Source organism: Pipra filicauda, unplaced genomic scaffold (genome assembly GCF_003945595.2).
Source record: "Pipra filicauda isolate LSUMZ 115617 unplaced genomic scaffold, ASM394559v2 scaffold10_size6260569_pilon, whole genome shotgun sequence".
NCBI lineage: Eukaryota > Metazoa > Chordata > Aves > Passeriformes > Pipridae > Pipra > Pipra filicauda.
The window spans coordinates 1,340,158-1,365,941 of NW_024103541.1; the positions used below are offsets into that span (position 1 = coordinate 1,340,158).

General features: G+C 45.2%; 1 protein-coding gene across 29 annotated transcripts in view; it reads right to left on the reverse strand.

Annotated features, from left to right (window-relative positions):
- Positions 1-7,868: 7,868 nt before the first annotated feature.
- CLASP1 (cytoplasmic linker associated protein 1) overlaps positions 7,869-25,784 on the reverse strand; it is a 174,512-nt gene continuing 156,596 nt past the window's right edge. For all 29 annotated transcript variants that reach the window (XM_027725610.2, XM_039381687.1, XM_039381657.1 and 26 more), the window contains 3 exons: positions 16,550-16,756; positions 13,775-13,891; positions 7,869-11,999 (listed from right to left, as the gene is read on the reverse strand). In XM_027725610.2, coding sequence (XP_027581411.1) covers positions 11,913-11,999; positions 13,775-13,891; positions 16,550-16,756 — 411 coding nt within the window. In that variant the 3' untranslated portion in view covers positions 7,869-11,912. The remainder of the gene's footprint in view (positions 12,000-13,774; positions 13,892-16,549; positions 16,757-25,784) is intronic.

The window sequence follows — 25,784 nt, forward strand, 5'->3', positions numbered from 1 at the left end:
GAGGGCTCAGACGAGCACAGTGCAGGCTGAGCCTGCTGGGAGCCAAGCTGGGTTGGTGGTGCTCCTCCAGCATCAATGGAATGCAAAAGCAACCGGAGTTTTCTGTTTACCTGGGTTGGCTCTGCATGAGAAATAACTACCTCCATTTATTTCTTGTTGTTCACCAGAAGAGCTGGTCTGTTGCAAGACAGGGACTAAATTACTACCGCTATCACTCTGGGTAGGTGTTCCCCATCCTCCCAGGGCAAGAAGAGCTGGGGTGCAGATGGGGGCAAACTGTTTAACTGTCTCCAGTACAGCATCCTTAGCTCAGGCCAGTCTGCAAGGCAGAGCTGAAGCTGGTCAAGAGGCTGAATTGTCACTCTTAAAAAAAATACTAAATAATAAAAAAAACAATATTTTGAGGAAAAAAGGTAGTTTAGGGTCTGAAACAAGACACGTTCCATGGAGGAGAACCCATGGCACAAGAGGCACTAGGGGCAGTTGCAAGGCAGGGTGCTGGGGGACGTGGGGCTGCAGATGCCAACAGGGTGTCCTGGCTTGGCACAGCCCATCCAGAGCCTCAGCAGAGCTATCACCCTGGGAGCCCCGAGCATCACACTTATTCAGCTGCAAGGACTAACCTCCCTCCCAGCAGCTACTCCAAATGCAGGGCGTGGAGCCAAGCTGTCAGGGAAGCCAGCAGGATCCCATTAGCAATTTTATCAAACTCAACATTTTTTGGTAAAACATTTCCATTTCAGTGACTCAGCAGCCTTGGAAAGTTTCTGTCTGCAACACTGAAGCTCGAGGTGGGCACACAGGGAAAGCCCCCTGGGATATGCACTTGACCTGGCTGCGTGGCTGCTCAGAAGGAGCCATGCAATGAACCACCCCACTTTTTTGTCAGTTCCACTCCAGTCTATTCACTGTCCATCAACAGAAGAGCTTGTCCAAGCTGAGTTTTCAGGTTAAGTGGACCAACATGCAACAGGTCAACACAACAGAAGGATTCAGGCACTGGCTCCCTTTTATTCACATGCTTCATTAAATCATCCATTTGTCAAAATTAGACCTGGAAAAAAGTTAACTTTATCACTCTAACTATTAAAGAGTTTTCATCATCTAAATTTGTCTTGCTAAGCCCAAAATGTCTTGCCCCATTGGCAGAGAAGAGATTATCCCCTCTCTGCATTTCTCTCTTGTGTATTTGAGGGCTGCTCTCATGTCTCCCTGAGCCCCTTCTTTTGCCTGTTATCCAGCCCAGGTCAAGCTTGCTGGGAGCCATCATGTCCTCACTAATCTCTGGCCACGCTCCAACTTGTCCATGTCTTCCCCATCCCAGTGGGAAGCTGGCTTTTCTTTGCAAACCTTCTCTGCAAACCTCCAGTCCCTTCTTCAAGCAAGTCCTCACACCCTTCTCAAGGATTTACAGCCTGTCCCTCGGCAGGGATGGAGCTGTTTGTGCTGTTGGAGAGATGGAGAAGATAGGGCAGGGGATCCAGGCTCAGGGGTAGCCAGCAGATGGGAGACTTGCCAAGCGACCAAAAATGCTGTCAGTCGCCACTCCCGGCTCCCTCTCCAGCAGGATCTTTCACTCAGGGAGCAGAACTGGGTCTTCCACATCACCTTGCAGCACTTGAACCAGGGCTTCGCCTGTCCCAAAAAGGGGATGGCTCTGAGGGGGTTCTGGAGGGGCAAGGCAAGGAGTCAAACTGGGCTGGGGACTCAGCACAGACCAGGATTGTGGAGCCCCTGCCATAGAAAGGCTTGGTTTCTCTCCTCTCTTTTTTTTTCTTTTTTTTTTTTGTGTCTTTTAACCAGTCTGGTTAGAGGACAACTTGCAGATGAGTCTCATCAGGCAAGACTCAGCTGCTTCTCTCCCTCTCCCAGCAGTGTCTGCAGGGCTGCAAACTGTAGCAGTTGTAGGTACCTCCTTGCAGGAAAAAGCAGGAAAAAACTGGCAGGGAGTGGAAACGAGTGGCAAGTAGATTAGAAACCCAGCTCCTATTTATAGACCGGCAGTCAAAAAACTGCCCCTGTGACAGGGTGATTCGTTTAACCCTTTTGGCCCCAAGCACCAACCCACCCAGAAATGCTGAGCCAGCCCCAGCCTGTGTCATGAGGAAACATTTTGGCACAGGGGAAGCAGGAGAAACCTGGTGCCAGGGCACCCAAGGAGGGAGCAGGAGACAGGTCCAGGCACAACATAACTTACAGGGGTTACACCTCAGCAAGGGAGGGAGATGGGGGTTATGGATATTACAAAGTTGGGTCACCAGGACAAGGAAAAGAATAGCCCAGCCTCCTGCTGCATGGCAGACAGAGAGACACAAAAATATTTCTTCTAATAGTGAGGTAATGAACCTGGTTTAGGAGCAGCTCCAGTGTTTTCAGCCTCTTTTGTCTCCCCTGAGTTTTGATAGGTCTGAAGGTGATGGGGGCCATTGCTTTGAGGGCCACTGCATATCCATTGCCCAGTAGTGGTTGCTGATGCTCATGAAGGGCTGCTGCATCCCACAGGAGTGGATTGTGATCCCTACCTCCTGCTGCTCCCCACCATGGTCTCCCCAGAGCTCATCAGCAAGAGGACAGACAGACACTGCCATCAGCCCCCTGCCACATTCACAGTATCTGTTAAATGTATTCTGAAGCTCCCCTTTGTCTGCTCTCTACCTGCTGTCACTTATGGGTGTCTTTATGCCATTCACAGTTGTTTTATACACTGCCATGGAAAGACTTTCCAGCTGTTCTCCCGCTTGCTTGTGTCAATAGCTATTTTTACAAGTTTGCTTTTCTTTTCTTCTTAATTGATCTAAATCCTTTCCCTTAGCTTTCTTGTTAAAGGTGGATTTAAAGAAAAGGAGTTCATTATCTTGGACATTTTTGAGTCATTATGAATTTCATCCCTCTCCTCATTAATTACTCATTACCCCTCAGCTCTGGAGGGCTGCTTTGTCCCCGATGTGTTTGTGAGCAGCTTCCCTGGCACCCTGTAATCCCCCCGGCCCTGTGTTAGCTTGGTCTGGTTTACACTGCCCTCGCTGTCCTCTCTGCTGTCTGCTCAGCTTCTCCCAGTCTCCTCTGTTCCCAAACAAGCTCTTGCCTTTTCACTGCACCCCAGAACTGTCTCCTGCTGAGCCCTCTGGCCCTGGGTCCCTCAGTGGGTTGAACCCCTTGTGCATCTTGCCTGCCCCAAGGGACAGGCAACCATTCCCACTGGCCTTGTGCCATGCAGCAAGAGGAGTAACTGGCTCCTGGTTAATAGGTTGGCATTGGAGTTTGGATATAAATAGCCATTTTTTGGAAAGCAATAGCTTTGCTGGGCCTGTTTTGGTACATGCCAAGTTATGACAAAGTGGCATGGAGAGCGGAGTAATGTTGTGTAAGGGCCTTGGGATTAACAGGCCAGTATTTCCCAAGCCTTTGGCTGCAGTTAGATCCCCAGGGAGAACCTGAAACATATAAGCATGTCCTGTGCTGCAGCGGCCCAGGGAGGCACAACAGATGCAGTGGTGTCAACATCCTCCCATTGTCCTGGCAGAGGAAAGTTGTGCACAGCTGGGCACTCAGATACTGACCCTGCTACTGAAACAACCTTCTTCAGTCCATGTCACATGCACATATTGGCTATAATCCTGTGTTACCCACAGATGGATCCATGACTGGAGATCACAATGAGTGATGGCCTTTCTCTGGACCTAAACAAGCACATAGACATCCAATCTCTGCTGGCAAGAGACCCCTCCATCCCAGCCTCATGTTCAGGTTGACTTCCATGCCCTTGCTGCCCCAGCAGCTTCCCTAAAGCTTTGCAGGACTTTTTTTACCATCACAGCAGGGGATGGCAACTTAACTGTCTGCCTTCTCCTCCACGAGGTCAGTGCAAATGCATTTCTGTGCTGAGCCTCCTCCCAGCAGGCTCCTGCCAGGGCTGGGGTGTGGTCACTGAGGATGGCCCTTCCCATACTTCATGGAAGCCTATGGAAAGGCAAAGCAGGAAAAATGCGTTGGGTTGGTACAGGGAAGAGAGCGGTGTGTGATATTTGCTTGGGGAGGGTAAACAAGGGTTGCACAAGCAAGCAGTTGGGTTGCACAATCAGAAGCAGTGGAATTATTTAACTTAAGTTCCAATGATCAACTGAGCTGCACTTTCTCAGGAGGTTTTACCCAAAACATCTTACTCTTTAATTGGGGCAAACTGGGAAAAGGCACCTGGTCCAGGAGTGCAACTCTGCTGACGTGCCCTGAGCTGTGCCTTGGCTCATCCTTCAGTGGGAGGGAAGGGGGTCGCAAAATCATTTGAGGGGGATTGAAGTGGTGTGTTGTGAAGAAATCAGCAGCAGCTCAAACTCTTCAGGACAGAGAAATAAATTGAGAACAGGCTGCAAGTGCTTCGAACAAACCTTTAGACTTGCCAGGAATCTGATAACTACCTTTAATGGCTGGCAGCAGCTCCAGTCCACTGTACGGGTGAGCCCAAAACCCTCTGAGCCAAGGATTACAGCCATTCCTCGTTCTCCATCTGCAGAGCAATCATGTGGCTGAGGACACCAAGGGACTTAGTGACAAAGTAGCTAAAAGGAACAGATACTTTCAGGTGGCTCAATAAACAAGCACCCCCTTGTCAATGCGCTGCAGTCTCACCCTTAAAGAACACATCAAAATCCGTAGAATCATTTAGGTTGGAAAAGACCCCTAAGATCATAAAGTCCAACTGCTAACCCAGCCCTGCCAAGTCCACCACAAAACTATGTCCATAAGTGACACATCTATGTATTTTAAATACCTCCAGTGTGACTCAGCCACTTCCTTGGGCAGCCTGTTCCAATGCTTGACAAGCCTTTCCATGAAAGTGTTTTTCCTAATCTCTTATGTAAACCTCCCTTGGTGTAACCTAAGGCCCTTGTCCCATCACTTGTTACTTGGGAGGAGAGAACACCTCACTACAACCTCCTTTCAGCTGGTCGTAGAGAGCGATAAGGTCTCCCCTGAGCCTTTTTTCTCCAGACTGAATACTCGCAGCTCCCTCAGCCACTCCATGTAGTACTTATGTTCCAGAGTCTTCACCAGCTCCATTGCCCATCTCTGGACACACTCCAGCACCTCAATGTCCTTCCTGGGGGCAGAGGCCCAAAACACAGGATTCAAGGTGTAGCCTCACCGATGCCTGGTACAGGGGAACAATCAGTGCCCTGGTCCTGCTGGTCACACTATTGCTGATACAAGCCACGATGACACTGGCCTTCTTGGCCACCTGGGCACACTGGTGGCTCAGCTGGATGTTTACCAGCACTCACAGGTCCTTTTCTGCTCTGCAGCTTTCCAGCCTGCTCTCAGCCTGTAGTGCTGCCTCCTCTGGCTGTTGTTTATTGTCTTGTACAGCAGTAGTCAGATTAAGTTCTAGCTGGGGTTTGGCCCCACAAATTTTCTCCCTGCATAACCTTACAACATCTCTGTAGTTCTCCTGAGTTGCTGTTCCTTTTTCCAAAGGTCACAAACTCTCTTCTTTTTCCTGAGCTCCACCCCAAAGCTCTGTCCAGCCAAGTCAGTCTTCTTCCCCACTGGCTCCTCTTTCGGCACACAGGGACAGCCTATTCCTGCGCCTGTAAGATTTCCTTCTCGAAGCATGTCCAGCCCTCCTGCACTTTACCCCTCAGAACTGCCTCCCAAAGGACTCTGTCAGTCAGTCTCCTGAGCAGATCGAAGTCTGCCCTCTGGAAGACCAAGGCAGCCATTCTGCTGACTCCCCTCCCTACTTCTCTGAGACTCCATTATTTCGTGATTGTTGTGCCCAAGACAACCATCGCATCACCCACAAGTTCCCCATCACAGGAGCCAGGAGACTGAGAACATTATTTTCTTCTGCTCCTGTATTTCAATTGCATTCCCCAAAACTTTTGCCTTCTGCCATGCTCCTCCCTGCAGCAAAGTGCAGTGGCCTGTGCTGGCACTCCCAAATGTGCAAGTCTTGGCACCAAGGTCCATATTTGTGTATTTTCCAAGGAGATCAACAGGTGGTCAGATCTGGACAGTGAGTGCCTGGAGGCATGAGCCATTGCTGGGAGAAGAAAACTTCTCCAAGGGAGCTCTGTGCATCTGGCAATGGTTGGCAATAAGCCAACCACAGCTCCATCCTGGCCTTATGCCATATAACCTGAGCAACAGCACAAGGACCTGGTAAAATCCAGTTGCAGGGTATGGAGAGTTGTGCTCCAGAAGTGAGGAAGGCAAGTGCCCAGCCTCCTCTGATCCAACCCATGCTGCCTGGTGCTCCTGAGGGCAGGGAGACCTCCACCCATGCAGACAGGCATGAGTCTTGCACAAACTGCCAGAATGACCTACTTCTGCATCTGTGGGATGTCCCTCTCCTCAGCTCTTGCAAATGGTTTGGAAAGGACTGACAATTTTAAGCACGTGTCAGTGAAATCCAGCTCCCCAGTTTAGGTTGTCTAACACAACATTTACTATGCCTCAGACTTCAGAGCTTTTCCAAACCCCTCAGGACTGTAAGGCTAATTTAGGCCAGCTTCTGGAGTTTTACAAGGCCCAGATGAGGTACTACACTGTTCATTCTCTCTTCCCATTCTTATAACCCCAGGTACCTGGCACTGTTTGAGAAAACACATGGAATGTGCTCTGGGAAGAAGCCAGGGTCACTGGGCAAGGCTGAACCCTCCCTCCTAATGCTTTGGCACACAGCAGAGTCAAAAAACACACTGTCACCACAGGGGCAAAATGGTCCATTGGCAGCAGGGAGAGCCATCACTGCTCCTCACTCCCAGTCCAGCCCCTGAATCTCAATGCAGCAGGGTCCCTGGGCTGGCATGGTGACTGGGTGACAGCCAGGAGTGCCAGGGCAAAGGCACCATCAGTGGGGGCTGCTGATGTTGTGATGGGTCTGAGCTAAACAAGACTATTGCTTGCCTGAAACAACCCCAAAACATTTTCAAACTAGCCCAGTAATAAGATAGAGAGTAAAAAGGACAGATCAAATAACCTTCCTGCAGAGGGTGAGAGGACAGTTTAACTAGCAGTGCCTTATCCAGCATGGCCAGATCCACTGTGTCCTGCTGGTGATTATGCACTATGACACTTGCATGTATTTCTCTGCCTAGGAATAGTCACACCAAAAGCCTCCCATACAAAATCTGAATCTCCCATGCTCTCCTGGCTTCCTTGCACCCACCACAAGGTATTTGAGGACCTTTTACCTTGATCAGATCATCAAGGTAAAAGTCATACCTCCGGGGTCTGATTTCATTAGTGTAGAGCACAGCTTCACTACGGGTTTTTAAGTTGTGATGAGTTGTTATTCCCCCAGGGCAACACACAAGTTGTTGTGTGTTGCTTGAGCTGAGCGCTTGAGCGCTCAGGTTCCTCAGACAATTCAAACTCAAGTTCTTCTCCGTTTATTTGGTACCAGGCACAGAGACCTGTGCAGTTCCCAGCACCCCTTCACTTCCCCAAACACTGCATCACCCAAATTTCCACTGCCATATATTTTAAAACCTCTGCTGTTCTCTTCACAAGCCTCAGAACACAGGCATCTTTTGAAGCCCTTACTCCTTGAGTTCCACGCCTTTGCACAACCATCAGCTCTCAAACAGTAAATGGCTTTCCAGTTTGCAATGTCACAAGTATCCCCTAAAATCATGACTTCCCAAGACTAGCATCCAAAAATTGACTGCCTGCCAGTCGCACTGGCACTCATAGACTGGTGCCTGTAGGAAACAGCCAGCCCACCACATGCCCTCTAATACATGAAAACACAGAAGGGCAGGTATAAGATCAAATCATTTAGAAGCACAGGCTGGAGTGAGGAGCTGTGATGGATAATGAATCTACTTTAATATTTCTCCCCCAAGAAGACATCCAACTTCCACTTATTCTAGGGCAAACTCAAAAGGTTTTATTTTAATTTTTTTTTTTAGCAAATTCTATCACGTAAATGTTAACAAAAAACATCTGTACAATTGCCATGATACACTCAAAAGTGAAACAAATAAGATATAAATACAGATATGGATGTAACATGACAAAAGCGGAAAAAATAGAAAAAAATACATGCGCATGAACACGGTGCCAACAAAGTCATTTCTCATGGCTGGCATTTTTCAGAGCGTTTTTTACTTCCCATTTAAAACATTGTTAGCAACGTCCTGTGTATACTACAAAGGTCTAGTTTTCTGTCCCTTAATATGTAATATTATGCTTGATAAATAAAGGGGTGGGGAGAAAAGGTTTTGATGACAAAGATGCAAGTTACATTACTTATACAGGTTATTGGTAAGCTAGTAATAAGCATTAAAAAGACAGTCTTGTATTGTATTGTAATCCAGGCAAGCACACATAGTGTACCTTAAGAAAGCCACATGCCTCGATATTTCTGAACTACATGAGAACTACAGTACGTAGACCTGTGGGGCGGATGGAGCCTGTATTTGCCCATGCCCACGGAGCACTGGTGCAGCCAATGGCAGAAAAAACATCCACATCTGAGATTTCGGCAACCTTGCAGCCAAGAGCTGCTGTCTGCTGAGAGTTTTCTCCCATTCAGATTTTTAAAGCATGGTGGGCAAAGAAAATACACTTTTTTCCTTTTTTTTTTTAACCTCTTTTTTTTTCCTTTTTTTTTTTTGTATTTTTTTTTTAAAGGTTACGAAAAATTGAAGCCCTGCATAATGGGCAGCAAGAAAAAAAAAAGGCAGCTGCAGTAGGTGGCTACTGCCAGGAGAACGTGAACACAAGCTTCACCGGTGCGGTGAGACACTGCAGCATGCAGACCTTCCTCTGCAAGCCTGCGTGGACACTGTGATTTGTAGCCAGAGAGACCTTTATGCTTGCTGAAGAGAAAACAAAATGATTGTACAGCTTGTTGAAGTCAAAACTGGAGATCAGAGAGGTGACATTCAGAGCTAGCCCTTTGAGTACTTCAAAGGAAACACAAAATAAAAATTGGGTCATGTTCAACATACTAAACAACTTTACTATGTACATTATACGCAATGATTTATAAATACCTAAAGCAGAATGCTCCCTACTGTATACAGGTATAACACACTTCTAGAGTACTCAAAGGATGAACAGTCCTCGACTGACTCACATAACGAAATTAAGTAGCACATTAATGAGCATCTGTTGACAAACAGAACTGAATTTGATTCAGAAAGTAAGGCCTGATTCTACCATGTGCAGCCCCAGGGGTGCCAATGACATCGGAGAGTGCAGGCTGGTCGCTGCCTGCAGCAGGTCACACACCTTTGCAAGGACGAGCTGTCAACTCCGACTGAGGTGTCATGTCAGGGACGTTACAGTGCATTCACTCTCAGTGCATACTAACAGGATTTTATAAAATATATAAAATCATTTGAAAAGGAATTCAATTCCTGGAGATTTGCTACAGTGTGCCATTCAAAGAAAAAAAAACACCAAACCAACAAACAGCAAACAATGATGGACCAAGCTCCATCACAGCTGGGAGGGACTAACACCACCTGGTCAACTGTGCTGACCTTCTGAACCCCAGAACTGGAACAGAAGATGCTGAACTGAGATGGGGAGAAAGAAAGGCATAAATACTAAGCAGTTAGAAGTACAAATAAAAAAAAAAAAACAAAAACACCCCCAAAAAGCCTAACCCACTACTAAAAATTCAAACAAGACAGCTAACTGCTGCCAACAAGTCAGCTGAATATTTCCTCAAAAGGAAAAATAAATTTGTGTTAAAATAAAATTTGAATAATTCAAAAAAATTTTAAAAAGAGCATTCTGACAAGCATATTGAAAGATGTTGAAAAGAAATGGTCCACAGAAAGGGAGACACAAACTATGGAGCAGCCAATCCTTCCTTTACTGAGGATGGCTTTTCTGAGCCTGCAGAATCCCACACACCAGGACTGCACACAGTTTCTCCTACCATAGTATTAGTTGTTGGGAAAGATGAGGGAACTAGCCCTGCAGCCAGAAAAGGCCTGGACATGTATAAATCAGGAGGTGGTCACCTTCTCTGCTCTCATGTGAGCAGGAAAAGGGACCAACAAGCTTTGCAGCCCAATACCACATAGTCCTCACCAGCCCAATCCCTCCTGAGATGAGTACTGGGAGAGGAGCTGGCACCAAGCATCAGCTCCCAGCATAGCTCCTCAGGGATGGGGCTGACACAGAGGGATGAACTGATGGAAGGGGCTTTACCCTTCCCTGCTGCAGTAATGGAAAGTCTCATGTTCTCAGTATGTTCCCAAGGTGTCCCTTCAGCTCCTCAAAGTGGAAATGGAGGAAGCTGGAGAAACTCCAAGGCACTGAGAGCAGCCAGGGAACATACATCCATCACCACAGCTGCAGCCGTAAGCTGCATGTCCACCATCCTCTTGAATCACTGGCACTGGGGACAAAACCCAGTTGTGATCTGCTGCAGGTTTGGGGTGGGCATGCCCATCAGCCAGGATCCAGGTCAGGGCCAAACACAGCACTAATCAGCAACATCCTACTTTCCCTGGTTACAGGCAGAGCCAGGGGGAGCTCCCCCTTTGCAAACAGAAGGGTCTTTATTTGGGAAAGGGTGGTGCTGAATGTTATTTGACTGCTGCTGGTTTGCCTCTGACCTGGTCTGTGTCATCAGGCTGCAAAAGGATTTGCCCTGCTGCACCCTCACCCAGAGCACCCTGCTGACAGCAGTGCCCAGCAAGGGCCCTCTGCACTGCTCCGAAATGCAGAGCACCCTGCAGGCCTATGTGTCGGGATGGCCAGGAAGGAGGAGGCTTCTAAGGGTAGTTAACAGCACTGCAGGGTCTTCAGGCACAGGAGGGGCTGTGGCAGGCAACCAGCACTGTCCCAGCTGGTTCAGAGGTGCTTCCATGTGGTATTTCTGCTCAGATTCAGACACCCTTTCTGTCCTCTGGGATGAACATTTTGCCCAAAGCACAAAGGAGCTGTGGGGACAAAGCCACTCACCACCCAGCACCAGTGGGTCAGTCAGAGCAGCAGATCAGCCCTTTGATGCTACAGACTTCAACAAAAACATCTGGCACTGAGGTACAGCTCTGCTAGCTCCCACCGTCCACCCATGAACACACACAGAGCCTAACCCAATCCCCACCCACCTAACTCCACCATCCTATTCGCAGACATCAGTCCCAGAACTGGGTCTCAGGTTCCCTTTGGGGAGTAAGAAGTAACCTGGAGAGTCTTTTAAGCATATGAAAGAGCCAAATGGGTTGAGAGGGGACAAATATTTACACAGTCAATGAAAGGAGCAAAATCCCAGCTGTTACGCACAGCACAGCTGGCTGGAGAGAGATCAGCCCATCCAGGGTCTGTCAGAACTATGTACAAAAACTCAGGTGTTTATAAAGAACCTACTTTTTCATTACTCACTTGGTATCTCTCAGTATTAAAGCATCTGAGGCTGAAATCACAGCCACATCTGCAAAGATCTCCCCGTGAAGAGCCCTGCAAGTCAGGCAAGCTGCAACAGGGAGCACAAAACAGGAACACAAGACTTGTAAGAAGAGGAGAACCTAGCCAGAATGGCTGCGGGGAGAGAGCAGGTAACTCGCACACAGAAACCAAAACGGGATAAACTAAACCAACAAGATTTGTTTGACTTTTACATGTGTCCAGGTTCTTGGACTCGGTGTTGGAACGCTAACTTAAACATACTTCTGAGATTTCAGCAGGCTATACCAATATGTTTAAGTATGGCTTCCTGTTGTTCACTTTTAATGAAGACTGCAACACAGACCTTGCTTCCTTTACATTCAATACCAGTAAGATTCTACATAAAAGCTTTTAAGGGACTAAAATACTGATTGCAATAAATATCTGCATGGCCTCCTTAAGCGGATGGAGCGTGCCAGTGAAGAGTAGCAGAAAGGTCTCTGAGAGGCACCGTTGATTGCTTCTAAGTCTACACATATGTCCACATATCTCCATTAACTGTGCGTTGAAACATCTGAAGAGGAACTGCTGTTGCTGTTGGTGGTCTGGGCCCTCTTTATATACAAGTTTAGTAGCTTCATCTGAAAGAAACAAACAAACATCAGGAGAAAATGCCAGGAAAAACAGGTGGGTACAAACTGACTGCAAATCTAAAAACTCGCATTCTGTGGTGAGCTCACTTTTGAGTGAGTTGACACTGGGCACTCTGGCAGAAAAACAGAAGCAAAACTGACCATATTTCAGAACAGAGGCAGGAGGGTATGCCCAGTCCAACTGAAGTTACAGACATTTAATGGGATTTAGAAAAACCTCTTGCATTTCACTTCAGCAGCCAGCAAGCAGTTCACAGACTCAATCCTGCAGCCTGATTAGGTCAAGCAGGATTCCCACAGAGGTCAGTAGGATTGCAGGCACACTGGTGATCCAAGAGCCATAGGTCCCTCCTAGGAAACACCTTGAACCCTCTGTGCTTTATAAAATGTTCATTTTCAACAACATTGTATCTTCACTAACTTGGTACATCTAGTAAAACTGCAGTTATTATGGCTATATACTTCCTTTCCATGGGTTTGTTTTCTTTTTCCGCCTTGCCACCCTAACTCCAGATCCTGTAATGACTCATGCTCACATTTAACTTTAGACGTGCAGGCAGTCTGCATAAACCCAGAAGAATTACTCACATGTTTATAGTTAGTTATGTGGTGGAGTAAGTCCATGGCACCAAGGATACTGGGATAATAAAGCCTCTACAACATTTTATAGGGGAATTTCCTAACAGCCCAAATGTAATGAGGCAAACCTCAGCACCCATAGCTGTCTCTTTCCAGAGCAATTTGGAGGCACAAGTAATTTGTTTAAGGACAAGACAACTCAACACAAAAATAAAATCCAAGTGTCTCAGTCTCAGGTTGTTTTGCCCTACATCACACTTCCTACCAATGAAATTATTGCTTCAAAATGACAGAATGAAGCCCTCTGATCTAAATAGCTATTCACATACAGAGATCTATTTCAGAAACAAAAAATACAGAATTCATCTTAAAACTACATAGAAATCTTGTGTATGATGACTTCAGACAGGAGAAAAAAAATTTATGATGGCTTCTCATGCAGCTCTGAAAAGCAAGCAAACACCCCCCGCTTCAACACAAAAGGCCAGCTCTTGTCTGAAGGACAGAACTGAATTAAGGGCTTGGTTTCACTTGCAGCATCAGATCAGAATCTGAATTTTGCACTAGCCTGACTCCAGGGCACAAAGTCCTTTGAAGGGCCACTTGAGTTTGCTGTTGTCCCAGAAGAAAAGGGACCCATGTGCAGTGCTATTAAGAGTGAAGCTTTACCTGCATGTCTACCAGCCCTAATCAGAACATGCTGCTCAGAGGGCCTGCTCTCCCACCATCCCTGCCATGCATTCCCATCACTCTCTGCACCAGAGGTTACCTGTGTAGCCACAGGGCAGACTGAAAGGTATTTAATTTGTATTGCAGATCTGGTTTTCAGCCAGAGCAGCAGCTGATCCAACACACTGCACAGTCGCCCCTGGATGCAACACCAAAGGGGCAAGGCAAACATGGCTGGAGTGGGAAGGACCTGCTCAGTGGCAGCTTGCAGTTAAATCAAGGATCAAATGAAACCAATCTCTGAACCCCATCAAAATTTTCTTAGTGGGATTTCAAATGCTCACACTGCTGAAGTGTTGTGCTGCTCTAGCAGTATTTGTCAGGGTGAGATAAAATTTAACAAGAGTACAGGGAACTTGACCCAGAGCTGCAGTGAAACCACTTTTCTTGCAGCTAGTAATAGCCAGCAGAACAGCTTGCAGTATCAAAACATCAGACACACGTTACTCCTGTACCTTGCTTCCTGTGAGTTGTGCGAGATGAGGTTTCAGTTCTTCTCCAATTACTGAATAAATTGCCACTAGGCAAAACACGCTGGCTTTACGGACACTGCTCTCTGTGTTATCATAGCCCTAGAAAACAAGACAAAAGGGTCAGAAGACAAACAGCACTCCCCAACATCCTTCCTGAGCAATATACTACAGAGCTGATGTCCATTTTGTAAACGTGGTTGGCCTGTCTACTGACATATCAACAGAAAGGTCCTGCTTAACGTAACAGTTTGCTACCTGAATACTCGAAGAGCAAGAGAATGCAATCATCCAGTACATTCTATCTGCTCCTTCTGTTATTACTTACCTGTCTTAGGTTATTAATACCTTGTTATTTACAGCATTAAATAACAATTTCCTAACAGTTTCCTAACATGAGCTTGGGAATCTGTCAGATATACACACTTCTGTGTTCAGTTCAGACAACCATGTGCTATCCTGGATGGCCAGGGCTTCTTGGAGAGGAGCCTACCTATCAGGTAGGAAATACCACAGGAAAGAAAATGCTGAAAGACCCCTGCATGTGTGCTGACCTCTGGCAGCTTGAGCAGAGCTTAGGCCAGCCACCAGGTCACTGAGCAGCTGGTGACATCAGTCCCAAACTTGGGCAAAGATTCATCACTCAGCAGCCATCCCATCCCATCCCATGAGAAACACAGACATCACTTTAGCCTATGGGATGCTGGCTCCTCCGGATGCCGGGTGATCTCTGCCAGGAAAGCCAGAGGAGGGATGCAGCACAGCTGGGCTGTTCTAGCTGCAGGGCCAAAGTACAGCCCAAAATGACAGTCTGAAATCCCACAAAGCACTGAGCTAGAAAAGCAGAAGACCCCAGTGAGCTCAGAGAAACACCAAGCTATTGAAGATCGAGGTAGGGAAAAGGTTGAAGCCAGGTCCACAGCAGAGGAACACAATCCACTGCTGGGAGGACAGCTGGGAAGCAGGGTCCCTGTGGGTCCCGACCCAAAGGCTCCCAAACCCATCAGTTGCCTCTCCTTGACCTCAAGTCTCCCTGTGGGCCTGGGATTATTCTTACATGTGCATCCCAAATTGCTCCCATGGGGGCAGGCAGATCCATGTGGTGTTGAGGTCTGAGAGGACTGCATCCTGGTGGGCACTGGGTTGGCAGAGCCTGCTCTGTCTGTGCCAGTGGGACTGTCACCCCACCTCTCCATCTGCCAAATTGCTGCAAGGCAGCAGCTGCTTCTTCTCCTGGCATTTAATTTAGCAGCTCACCAGTTGGAGTGTTCACTCAGGAGATGATATAGGCTCAAAGTTCTCTGTGGCCTGAGAGTATTGAGAGGCAGTGCATGGGAGAGTCCCTTGCAGCTCAGTTTCATCCCCCAGGCTCCGAGGGAGCCAGGGCTCCTCATCAGGACCAGGGCAAGCACCACAGCTCTTCCCTGCCAAGCCCTGTTCTTTCCCAGAGATCCCCCACTCCAGGCTGTGGAGCTGCACACTTGTGCTCATACTGCTGCTGTCTGACACTCCTTGCCTGTTCACCGCTCTTGCAGTACCCTCAGCGTGGGAAACAAGCATAAAGGTGATACTCTCCACACACAGACCTTCAGCCAGGATCCCAAAATACTTCCCAAATGTAAGGAGTAGAGTTCTTCGATCACTATGAGTTTCTAAGGTAAGGAAATATCACTGACAAACTAGGCTCTGAAACAAGAACCATTTAGAGACATGGAAGCAATTTAAGAAGACATAACAGCCTTTTTAAAGACATGCTGCTCGCAAACTTTTCCAGTGCAGCAAAGCTTCACTGTTCATGTTGTCTCCAACAATTATGGCTAAAACCATTTTACAACAAAAGTTTAGATCAATACAGAATTGTCCAATTCCCGGAAGCTGATAATTAAGAAAAGAATTGCAAGAGCTGACACTACAAAATTGGGATGAATACTAGGATGCATAAGGGGAATTTCTGACTTTGCTCTTGTCCTTCCAACATTTTATGCTCACCCCAAAGGCTTCTTTATCCCAGTTCTCCATGGAAGTCTTACCCACACAAACATGTCTTCCCTTTCACACTGACTGATTTGTTACTGTAACAATCTCTCCCCTATAGACACACATAATCTCCTTCCTCTTTCACTGCCACTTCCCTTATTTTCTTCTTGCTTGCAGCCTCATCCCAACCACTGGCACCACCAGCTGCTTGTGCAGAGAACCAGAAGACAACATGCTACAGCCAGTGCTCAAAACTAAATTCACAATGTAAACCCAAGCCCTAGCCCTGACAAAAACACAGCTCCCCACCCAGCCTGAGAGGGTTATGAAAAAGAGGCTGAATGAAGTCAGCGGGTAGTTTCAGAGAGGCAAGAAGAAAGGAGCAGCCTGCCTGCTGGGATTCAAATTCAACTGCAAAGTACCATCAAAGCACAGAACAGCTCAGCAGAATTCAAGGGGACTACAAGATGTACAGAGACAGCATAAGATGTTGTTAACCCCTACTCTCACATTTATTACATGGCTGCTACTGGCTTATTTAGGACTCAGGCCAAGTCATCTAACTGTGGAATATACACATAGGACCCTGAGTTTTCTTTTCCTTAACACTAGAAACATCAAAAACTCAAATACAAAAACGTTAATTTACCAAAAATTAAGGGTTTAAAACTTTAATTTACCAAAATCTGGCTCCAGAGAATCCATCATTTTCTCTTAGGTCACAGACCTAACAAATTACTCAGTTTTGTTTGTGCTCAGGAGTAGTGACATAGGATTCTGTACCTGTAACAACCCAGGAATGATATCAGGTAGGAGCTGATGCAACGATTCCTTGGAAATCCTCTCAATGACTTTTGTCTGCATTTTGATGGCAGCCAAGTTAATTGGATAATCTGCAGTCTGAATGATGGGGCAAAGCACCTTGATGCACTGCTCAGGGTGGATGGAACTCGCCAGCGTGGAAGCAGCTTCTTCGGCAGCTCTGACGACCTGAAATGAAAGTAGAGCAAACCCTTATGTTAATGAGGTCACACCTGACAGCCAGCACCACTGGAGTGTGCTGGGAATGACTGCCAGGATATGCTTGGCGATGTTCATTAACAGGTCTGCAGGAGGCTCTATTGAGCGGTGACCGACTCCGAGAATTCATATCTTTTGCCTCCAGTGACATCTTTATTCCAGCCAGTGGCAAGATGTCCATCCTGCCTAATGTAACTGTGTCATAAGTTGTGTCTACTTTGAAAAAGTCACCTGTCACCTAAGACAGATAGGCACTCTCATCCCAAGAGAAGCAGGAGGATGACATCTCTCCAGCCACTGTCAAAGAACCTAAACCCACTAGCTTAAACTTATACAAAATTTATCTTCTTAAACACCACTCTGCATGGCACTCTTGCACCTTTTTAGTATCTCACCTGCCAAGGGCTTGGGTGCCCAAGCTAAGACATCTACAGCTACACAGCGGTGTCCTGCCATTTCCCAAATAGACTGTGCTGTATTCAAAACCAGGCTACAGACACAAACAGGCTTTAGGGTGTCCCTGACCAGGCAGCTGCACTCTCAGAACATGTAAGTGGGATCACTATACAAAATGGCAGGAAGAACAAGTGGAAACAGCAGTACCACTCACCTTTTGCAACTAGCCCATACTGTAAAGCAGTCATATAAAGCAAGGGAGATCCTAAATTCAACTCCGTTCTTCCATCAAGGCAAGGCAAATTAACAACTTTCACTCTTCCCCAGCAGGTAGGACAGCTAGTTCAAAGAGGAAAGACCCAAATCTGGTCTCTCCTCCCATGAGAATTTATTCATTTTACATTCTGCAGTAATTGGATAAAAAAGAACAGGATGGGAAGGCAGGTTTTCTTTTTTTCAAGTGTCTGTGCTAATTGCCAGGCAACAAAATGAAGCTTTCTCTTGGTTGCACTCTTCCTGGCCACAAATAACACGCCTTTTGCTCCTCATGTTCTTGTTACAATACAAAAGATGGAGGATGCTTTCTCCCCTGTGTTCAGGGTTTACTTTTAAGGGAGGGTAAATCCTGAGTGAACAGAGATGCCCCAGTGGGCAGACTTAAATCCAACACCTCAGTTTTAGAAGAAAGAAGCATTCACAAATCCTCATGTTTAGGATTTCCCAGCTAGCCCCAGGCAGTCCCTAACCCTGAGCCCAGGAGCAGTAATACAGACTTTCAAGGCATCCCCTCTTTCCTGATTGTGTGGGATGGTCAGGTGCCCAACACTGGTTCTCTGACTCCTCCTAAACTGAGCTACCTGGGGTTGTCTGAAGTCAATGTTTTGCAACCAGCACTAGTAAATCTGTCCCAGGTGAATCACAAAAATGCAAATAAATCCAGCCATCACTATCACTTAGACTGAAGCCATATCTGCTGAATTTGCCTCATTCTCCTCTTCCACACACTGTGATGGTATAAAACTCAGGGATTTCTGTTTGACTGAGGCAACTCATGGATGTACCTCTAGCAAAACCTCAAAAGAAGACAAGTTTTCATTATTTTTAAGCAACTACTGTGGATAATGCATAAATCAGGAATATTGGGAAGTTTATCTCAGGTCTCACTAGGATAAGAATGTCTCCCTGTCTGGACTATAAAATATTTTCCTGAAAGGTTTAACTGACTTTCAAGATAGCAGCAATGAGCAGTGTGAGCAGAAGAGATCATCTCCATCTACAAAGCCTGATTCACCCACAGTCTTTGTATCACAGCCACAGTACTAACAATAATCTTGCAGATGTGCTGACAGCTACCTCCCTAAAACAGGAATGGCACAAGACACTTGTATACCCAGGAAATAATAAAAGTCATCCACTTGACTTCTGGCATTCTCTAAAGCAGATCCAACAGTGAACGTGATCTCAGATACTTCATACAGCACAAATAATGCATGCAAGCAAGGTAGAGGCAGGATGGTGAAATAACATGAGATCTTGACTGCTTCTGTATCAATGCCCCATTTTCAGAAGAAAAACTGTCCAAATGCTCCATTTACTTCAGGCCTTTCTCCGCATTTAATTAGAATATTAAAACATATTCCAAAAAGAATGGCAATCTACAATGTGGTCAGTACTAAAAAAGTTTCATCCTCAAAGATCTGTGAATGAGAAACCATGCAGAACAAAAAGCATGCTTTCCCACTTCCAGCAAGTTTTCCCTCTTCCAGCTATTTCTTTGCTAATTCCTCTTCAATTTCACATGTAAGAAGAATAAAAGTTAGTAATTTTTCCACATAAGTTAGTACTAGCTTAGGAGCAAGCACTATGTGATTTTATTGGCAAAGGAGAGAAACAACCCAGTACTTAAGGGAAACCTAACACCAAGCTTTGATACCACAGAGTTGAATTGCTGGAGTGGATGAAGTCAGGAGCTCCCAGAAGGTCTCCTTTAAAGGAATCCACTTCCTGGCACTGCAGCTTCTGATGTCTGCTTTCCACAAACAATGCAGTGGACTTACAGAGAGCTCTGGTATCTTGCAATCAATTTAACTACATTCACTAACAAGCCACTGGCTAAAAAGCCCCAACTACAAATATTTGGACACAAGCACTTGGGATTTTGTTTTGCAACAATGCCAAATACTGTTGGTAAATGTTTTCAAACACCCTCAGAAAGAAAAGCTTGCACATATACCACAACACACTAAGAGAAAATTAAAAACCCCCCAAATCTTATATCCTCTTTGTTAGAAAGCAACAATACTTTAGTATGCACTCATGGTCAGACTCTAACCTAAAATACACTACTGTAAAAAAAAATTTCACTGAGTATTCTGTCTGGGTTTCAAGTCCATATCCTGTTTGCATACAGTTTACCATGCATATTAAGTTGAAGGTATGAGGCAAGTGCATGAGACAAAATCTTTTCTTAAAAAGCCTATTAACCAATTCCAAGCACAAGGGGCATTAAAATACAGTTGTAATTTTTCACAAAATAAGAAATGGCTCCATAGCAATAAAGATCACACATATTTTGCATATCATAAGGTGAGCAAGGAAAGTTGTGAAGATGCAGGAATTATTTATGCTCCTGCCAGTCCTCCTTCCAGCATAGCTGCCCACTTCTAGCAAGGATCTGGCCACATTTACACAGTGGTTTGCTATTTCACATCCCTTCTCCCTGCAGTGCCTTCCCCCTGAACACAGAAGGATGTATTACACATGTCCAGTATGCTTCCTGCTGACATTAGCCTGTAAATGTGACAACACCAGGGAGACTTCCAAGCCTTCCATGAGCACATCTGGCAGACAGTGCCTGCATCTCAGCCACACTTCAGCAAACCCCTGAGCATATGATTAATAACATGCTGAAGTCTCACTGACATCAACAGGATTCAAAAGCATGTGCTGACATGCTTGCTTGAATCAGCCTCCATCGGTAACTAGTTCCTGGTTCCCTTGGGAAGGATGGGCAGGCGACAGGGTGTAGGAAAGGGTAGGACATCAGTGGAAAGTGAGCCAAAAAGACAAATTCATCCCTGCTGGCACAGAAGGCCAAATGCCACTGTTCTGCAATGCAAGCATCAGCCCTGTCTTTCCTTCTGGCTTTAGCAAAACATTCAGCCATTCAGATGGACTCTGCATCCCATGAGGGGAAGCATGTCCCTGAGTATTCACCCAACCCGCTCTGAATCCTGCTCACCTCGTAATGCCAGAGAAATCAGCAGCATTCCCACACACAGGACAGCACATTACAAAAGATACCAACTGCCAGGTCATTTGGCAACAAAAACATGCAATTATAGTAAAGTTTAGCAAAGATATTTTGCCATGAGGCACAACACTTGTGACTTGCAAGTTGTACATACCATACAATATCAAAAAAATCAAATATCTTTTTTAATCAGGGGTTTAACCTGATCAGCAGAGTGAAACAACCTTAAAAGGAGTGGAAGAAATTAAAAAACAGCACCAAGCAACAGGTCTTCCTCCCATCTTTGAAGGCAAGACCCACACATACACATCTGGAAGTGACAGGAATGACTCACACTAGCAGTAACACCACAGTAAGCAGCAGCTATGAAATCCAAGAAAATGAAAGGGTGCTGTCTGCTACATACTCAGACTGGGGAGCTCACTGTCACAACAGGATTAAAAGTACGACAAGTTTACAAAAGGACTAAAAAGGCCACCACACACAGAGTCAGGCAGAACCATTCACATGGGAAGGCTTTAAGCTTCAGACAGCTGGAAGGAGGAAGAATATCCACAGGGAAGCAACACTGTATGCTTTCTTCTTGACAGTCAGTCAGGTAAGGTATCAAGTGAAGCAAGCTTTTTGTCTGACCTAATATAATTATTCTCAGGGATCTCAGAGATACAAAAGAAAACTAACAAAGACATGAAATGATGATGGCAGTTGGAAGCAGCAGGTTCAAAGGGTGGCTATGAAGCAAGATGTGAAAGACTAGAGAGAGCCCTGCAGTGCTTTAAAAACACAGACACTAAGCTGTGTATAAGGTATGTCACAAACATGATTTTACCTCCCAGTAAAAACTTTGAGCAAACCATGGCTTGAACTGGTTAGTTCGACATCGCTCAACACAGGGCAGGCAGCCCAAGAATGCAGATCTAGGAGATAGCTCTTGGCCTTAAAGCAGCAGGCTTTTCTCCTTTCCAAACCCTTACCTTATGCTCTACACACTGGAGACTAGATTCAGCCTGACTTCTGCTGGCATAACCTAAGCTGTGTTTGCTGGTGGGTTCCTTGAAAGACATCTGTGGTGCATTAAGACCTTTCTAGTGAGTTGCACAAAAGAGAGAAATTTTTATACTTCCACCCAGTTTGCTTTAGGGAAGGAACCATATTCACATGCACAAAGTCAGAGAGGTGTAGCACACAGACAGTTCACCTCTAGCAATGTCTTCCTTAATGTTGTCAAGGTGTGAGCTTCAAAGTAACAGGTTAGGTGGTCCCAGGAATATGCACATGAAAAGCTTCCTCATTTCAATGGGAGGGGATATGCTGACGTGCAGTATTGGCAACAGTGTGAACAGGACAGTAGTCACCTGTCACATATCCTTTTCTTTTAATAGAAAAGTACATTGGCATCAAAGTTCAACAAAATTTGCTGGACAAACTTTAGACGACAATTCCCACTGCTTTGCCTGGTTCACAATGCACTGCAGCCATGGGATCCTGTTCACTTAAGACAACCAGAACTGAGACTCCATCTCTTCCACTTAATTTCTTCTGTTCAGCTACTTCTCAGTGCATTCAGGTGATGTTTGTTGCCTGATGGCTGCAGCAAGCAGCTTATCTGTGGCAATATGCTCTTGGGCAATATGCAGCAGTTTTCTAAAGAGTTTTGGTAATTTCATTTCTGCTTCGAAGTGACACAAACTACTGGCAAGTAAGGAAAGAAAAATATGCCCTGACTCACCTCAGGCAGAATATGCCAGGTTCATGGGCTGCACAGGGCATCAGTGTAACAAGCTGGGATCTGAGCAAAGCAGCACCTGCACACCTAGATGAGAGCTGCATGTAGAACCTCAAGCTGGAGTGCTTTGCCATGATTATTAGTTACACTGTCTCTGCAGAAAGTTAGAGAGGATGAGGCAGTGCAGGTGAAACCCCACTGAAAAGGTTTTGAGGCTTTGTACACTATTGTGAAACATGCAGAGAACCAGAGAATTTTATTAAGCAAAAGAATAAGGTTTTGCTTTGATGCTTACGAGGCATGTGGCTATGTTTTTGAGCCAATTTTTGCCATCTAGAGGTGGTTACTTAAAGCCTGTATAATCTAAGCTGGAGGGGCTGGAGGTTTACCAATACCCAGCCAGGCAAACTCCCATCCCCGAAGGCTTTAGTCTGATCCAGACAGGAACAAACAATTACGGACTTGGTTTCAAAGCAGGAAGTGGCCTCAGCAATGGGGAGTGCTAAGCAGATGAAAAAACAATATGATTTTTATAAGGGATTCAGAGATGAAGTAGATTAGGCTGCTTCTCCTGTGCACTAAATATTTGAAATGTGTTGGGAAATAGAGCACATAAACGTATATTATGAAACATCAATGACTGCCCAGCTGCAGTGCTTGGCAGCTTCCAGCACAGCCTATATAACAATTAATCTTCAAGACTGCGATCATTTAGTGCTTTTCTTCTTTAGCAAGCTAAATTTTGCAGAAACCTACATAGATCGTACCATCATCAGAGGACAGTTATAAATCCTATAAAAGCCAGAGGCCAGTCTAAAAGCACCTCAGCAGATAATAAAAATTATATATAGCTAATGGATAACTGTGATTTCTTCTTTTTCTCCCTCTTTTAGAGGGTTACAACAAAGAATGTTACATATAAATTATGCTTATGGACCTTCTAGATAATAAAATACAGAAATTAGATATCTAAGATATGGCACAGTATTTTTTCCTTACACACAGAAAATACACCTCTGTTAAGTCTATAGGCTTAGTGGCAGAGAAAAACAGAATGGCAGAGACAGAAGCAAGGAATTAGCTATCCTATGATTTTTCATTTTAGTGCTGATTCCCAAGATAATGAACTATTTCTGTTTTAATATACACAGTAATAAGAAATTATCCTCATTTTGCTGGTATGAATCCGAAGCAATGTCATATCAATGGTATTGGGTCAGCAGGCAGCATCTCTCCTTAGTTATGGGTGAGTAACTACACTGGAACAAATGAGTTAATATTAACTAATTGGCAACAGAAAGATGGTTCTCTTCCAAATAACTCCAAACAAAGACTGATAAAAATCAACAAGATTTAATACCATCCACAACTTCAATTACGTTCTAATGCTCCAAAAGTAAGTGAAAGGCATTTACATGTCAACCCCCATAAATATTTCAAGTTATGACTGAAGCAGGCTTCACTCTTCACATCACCCCATTAAATCAACAGCATTGAATAGACTGTTATACTACAAACAGTATAAAAACACGATGAAGTTAAAAAATGCAAACTAAACGTGGATCCCAATCCAGAGTCTTCTAGTCTGTAGCCTAGGGTTACATTAATTCTGACCTGCCATTGAGGTTTGTGCTTTGCTAATCTCCTGCATTTGCACTCAGAACAAGGTGAGACTCAGCCTCCAACTCCAGGTACCAAGTTTTCCTGTGTCCCCGTGTGGAAATGTGGTGCTCTTAGCTGCGCTGCTCTGCTGATCCCAGACCTTGCCTTCAGCAACAGAAGGCAGAAGACTTCTAACCATGGCAAAGATTCAACTGTCTAAAGACTTCTCTTTGGACTTGGAAAAACAGCATCCCAAAATATCTAACTATGCTAACACTGGTTTGATACTTCCAACTATATAATCTAGAATAAAACCATACACTTTTTCTTGTTTCAAAAAAATCTTTAACTAGGTATCAGCACTCAGTTGGGGTAGGGGGTGATATTTGCTATTTGGTGAATGTGTTGGTTTTAATTCATCATTTGATCTCTCCTGGCCATGTTGAACAATAGCAATATTGAAATTTGGGTAGCTAAATGAACCTTCTTGATTTCCAAAGAACTGCCTCTTAGTAGGACAACTTCTTGGAGACAATACCCAAGATTACCAGTTCTGTACTGTGCTCCTCTTCAAACTCCCTTTGCTTGGTCACTTTAGACTGATTCTCTCTGCGTCAAACATAATTGAAAATGTGAGCAGTAACTTGAAGCAATTAGCAGTCCCTGTGGTGAAGGGGAAATTCAAGTAAGAAAGACTGAAACATATACACCTTGCTCAGAACAGACACTTACACAGCTAACTTACACAGCCTATTGCACTCCAAAGGATCTCAAACCATAAACAGAGATCACTCCTGTCTTCTACTACAAGGCAGAAGCATCCAGAAATATAACAAACTCTGGAGTGACATCTTATCAGGACATCACTGGCACAAATAACTAAATGATATAGCAGCCTTTCTTACAGTCCAGAGGAAGACTGTATTTTATGTAGTCTAAGGACACTAACACCACTGCCTTTAGTATTGCTCTGATACTGTAGAACAAACTGTTCAGATCTTCCCTTCCTTCTTCAGCTATTCTTTGAAAGTGTCCTTCAATCACAAATTGGTGAATCTTCACTTAATCTTCTGCTCAGTGGGATCCAGTCAAAGGGCAGCTCCTCTGCCTTTCCTGGAGAGAGCAGTGCTGCAAAGTCAGCAGTGAGAGCGAGCTGAAGGGCCACCATGGGAAGGGAATTTGTGACCTTCTGGCACAGAGCTAGGAGTTTGACCAACTGGGCCATGCCCAAATGAACTCTTAGGTTAATTTTTCACACACTTAACTGAATCAGCAAATCCCAGCTACAGGTAAAACTACCTAAAGCATATTCCCAGGTATATCTTTACCCTAGCTCAAGTGCAGGTACCTGTCTTAACTTCAGGAATGCTGATATTCTCAGTCTACTGAGAGACAGATGATGCCTTTCATGGGCTGCATCATGGTTTTGAGAGCTTCGTTTACACAGGGATCAGAAAACACACATAGAACAAAAAATCCAGCACCAGTGCCCCCACTCAATACAGCTACACACACAACAGGGAGGAAAATAAGAATATTCTTGCAGTGTTCTACTATGAGAGCTGTCACCCAAAGGTCCCATTGCAGCAGCTGATTTTTCATTATGAAGATGCTATGCAAAACCATGGTAAATCAAAGCCATGCTATGTACAGCACAGCAGCTACTTCCTCAATGAATGAGGTGAGCAATACACCTCAATTTTTCTATAAAGGAGTGCCACAAACTCCCATCTCTTCAATCCTAGCATGAGCTTCACTTTCTCTGTAGCAGACTTATCCACTGCTTTTCCTTGGCAGGTACCTCATGTAAATCCTGAAGAACCTTTCCACACCACAAGTATGAAGAACATACTGTGGGGAGTACAGAGGCATAAAGTATAATATTTTCAACACTGTTCTTGATTTCTACAAAACCCATCAGTCCCACAAGGACAGTGAATTCTGACAGAAATAGCAGTTTTGGAGGACTCTCAGGCAACAAATACAAAGGGCAATGAGTCAAGGTGAACTGAGAAACATGC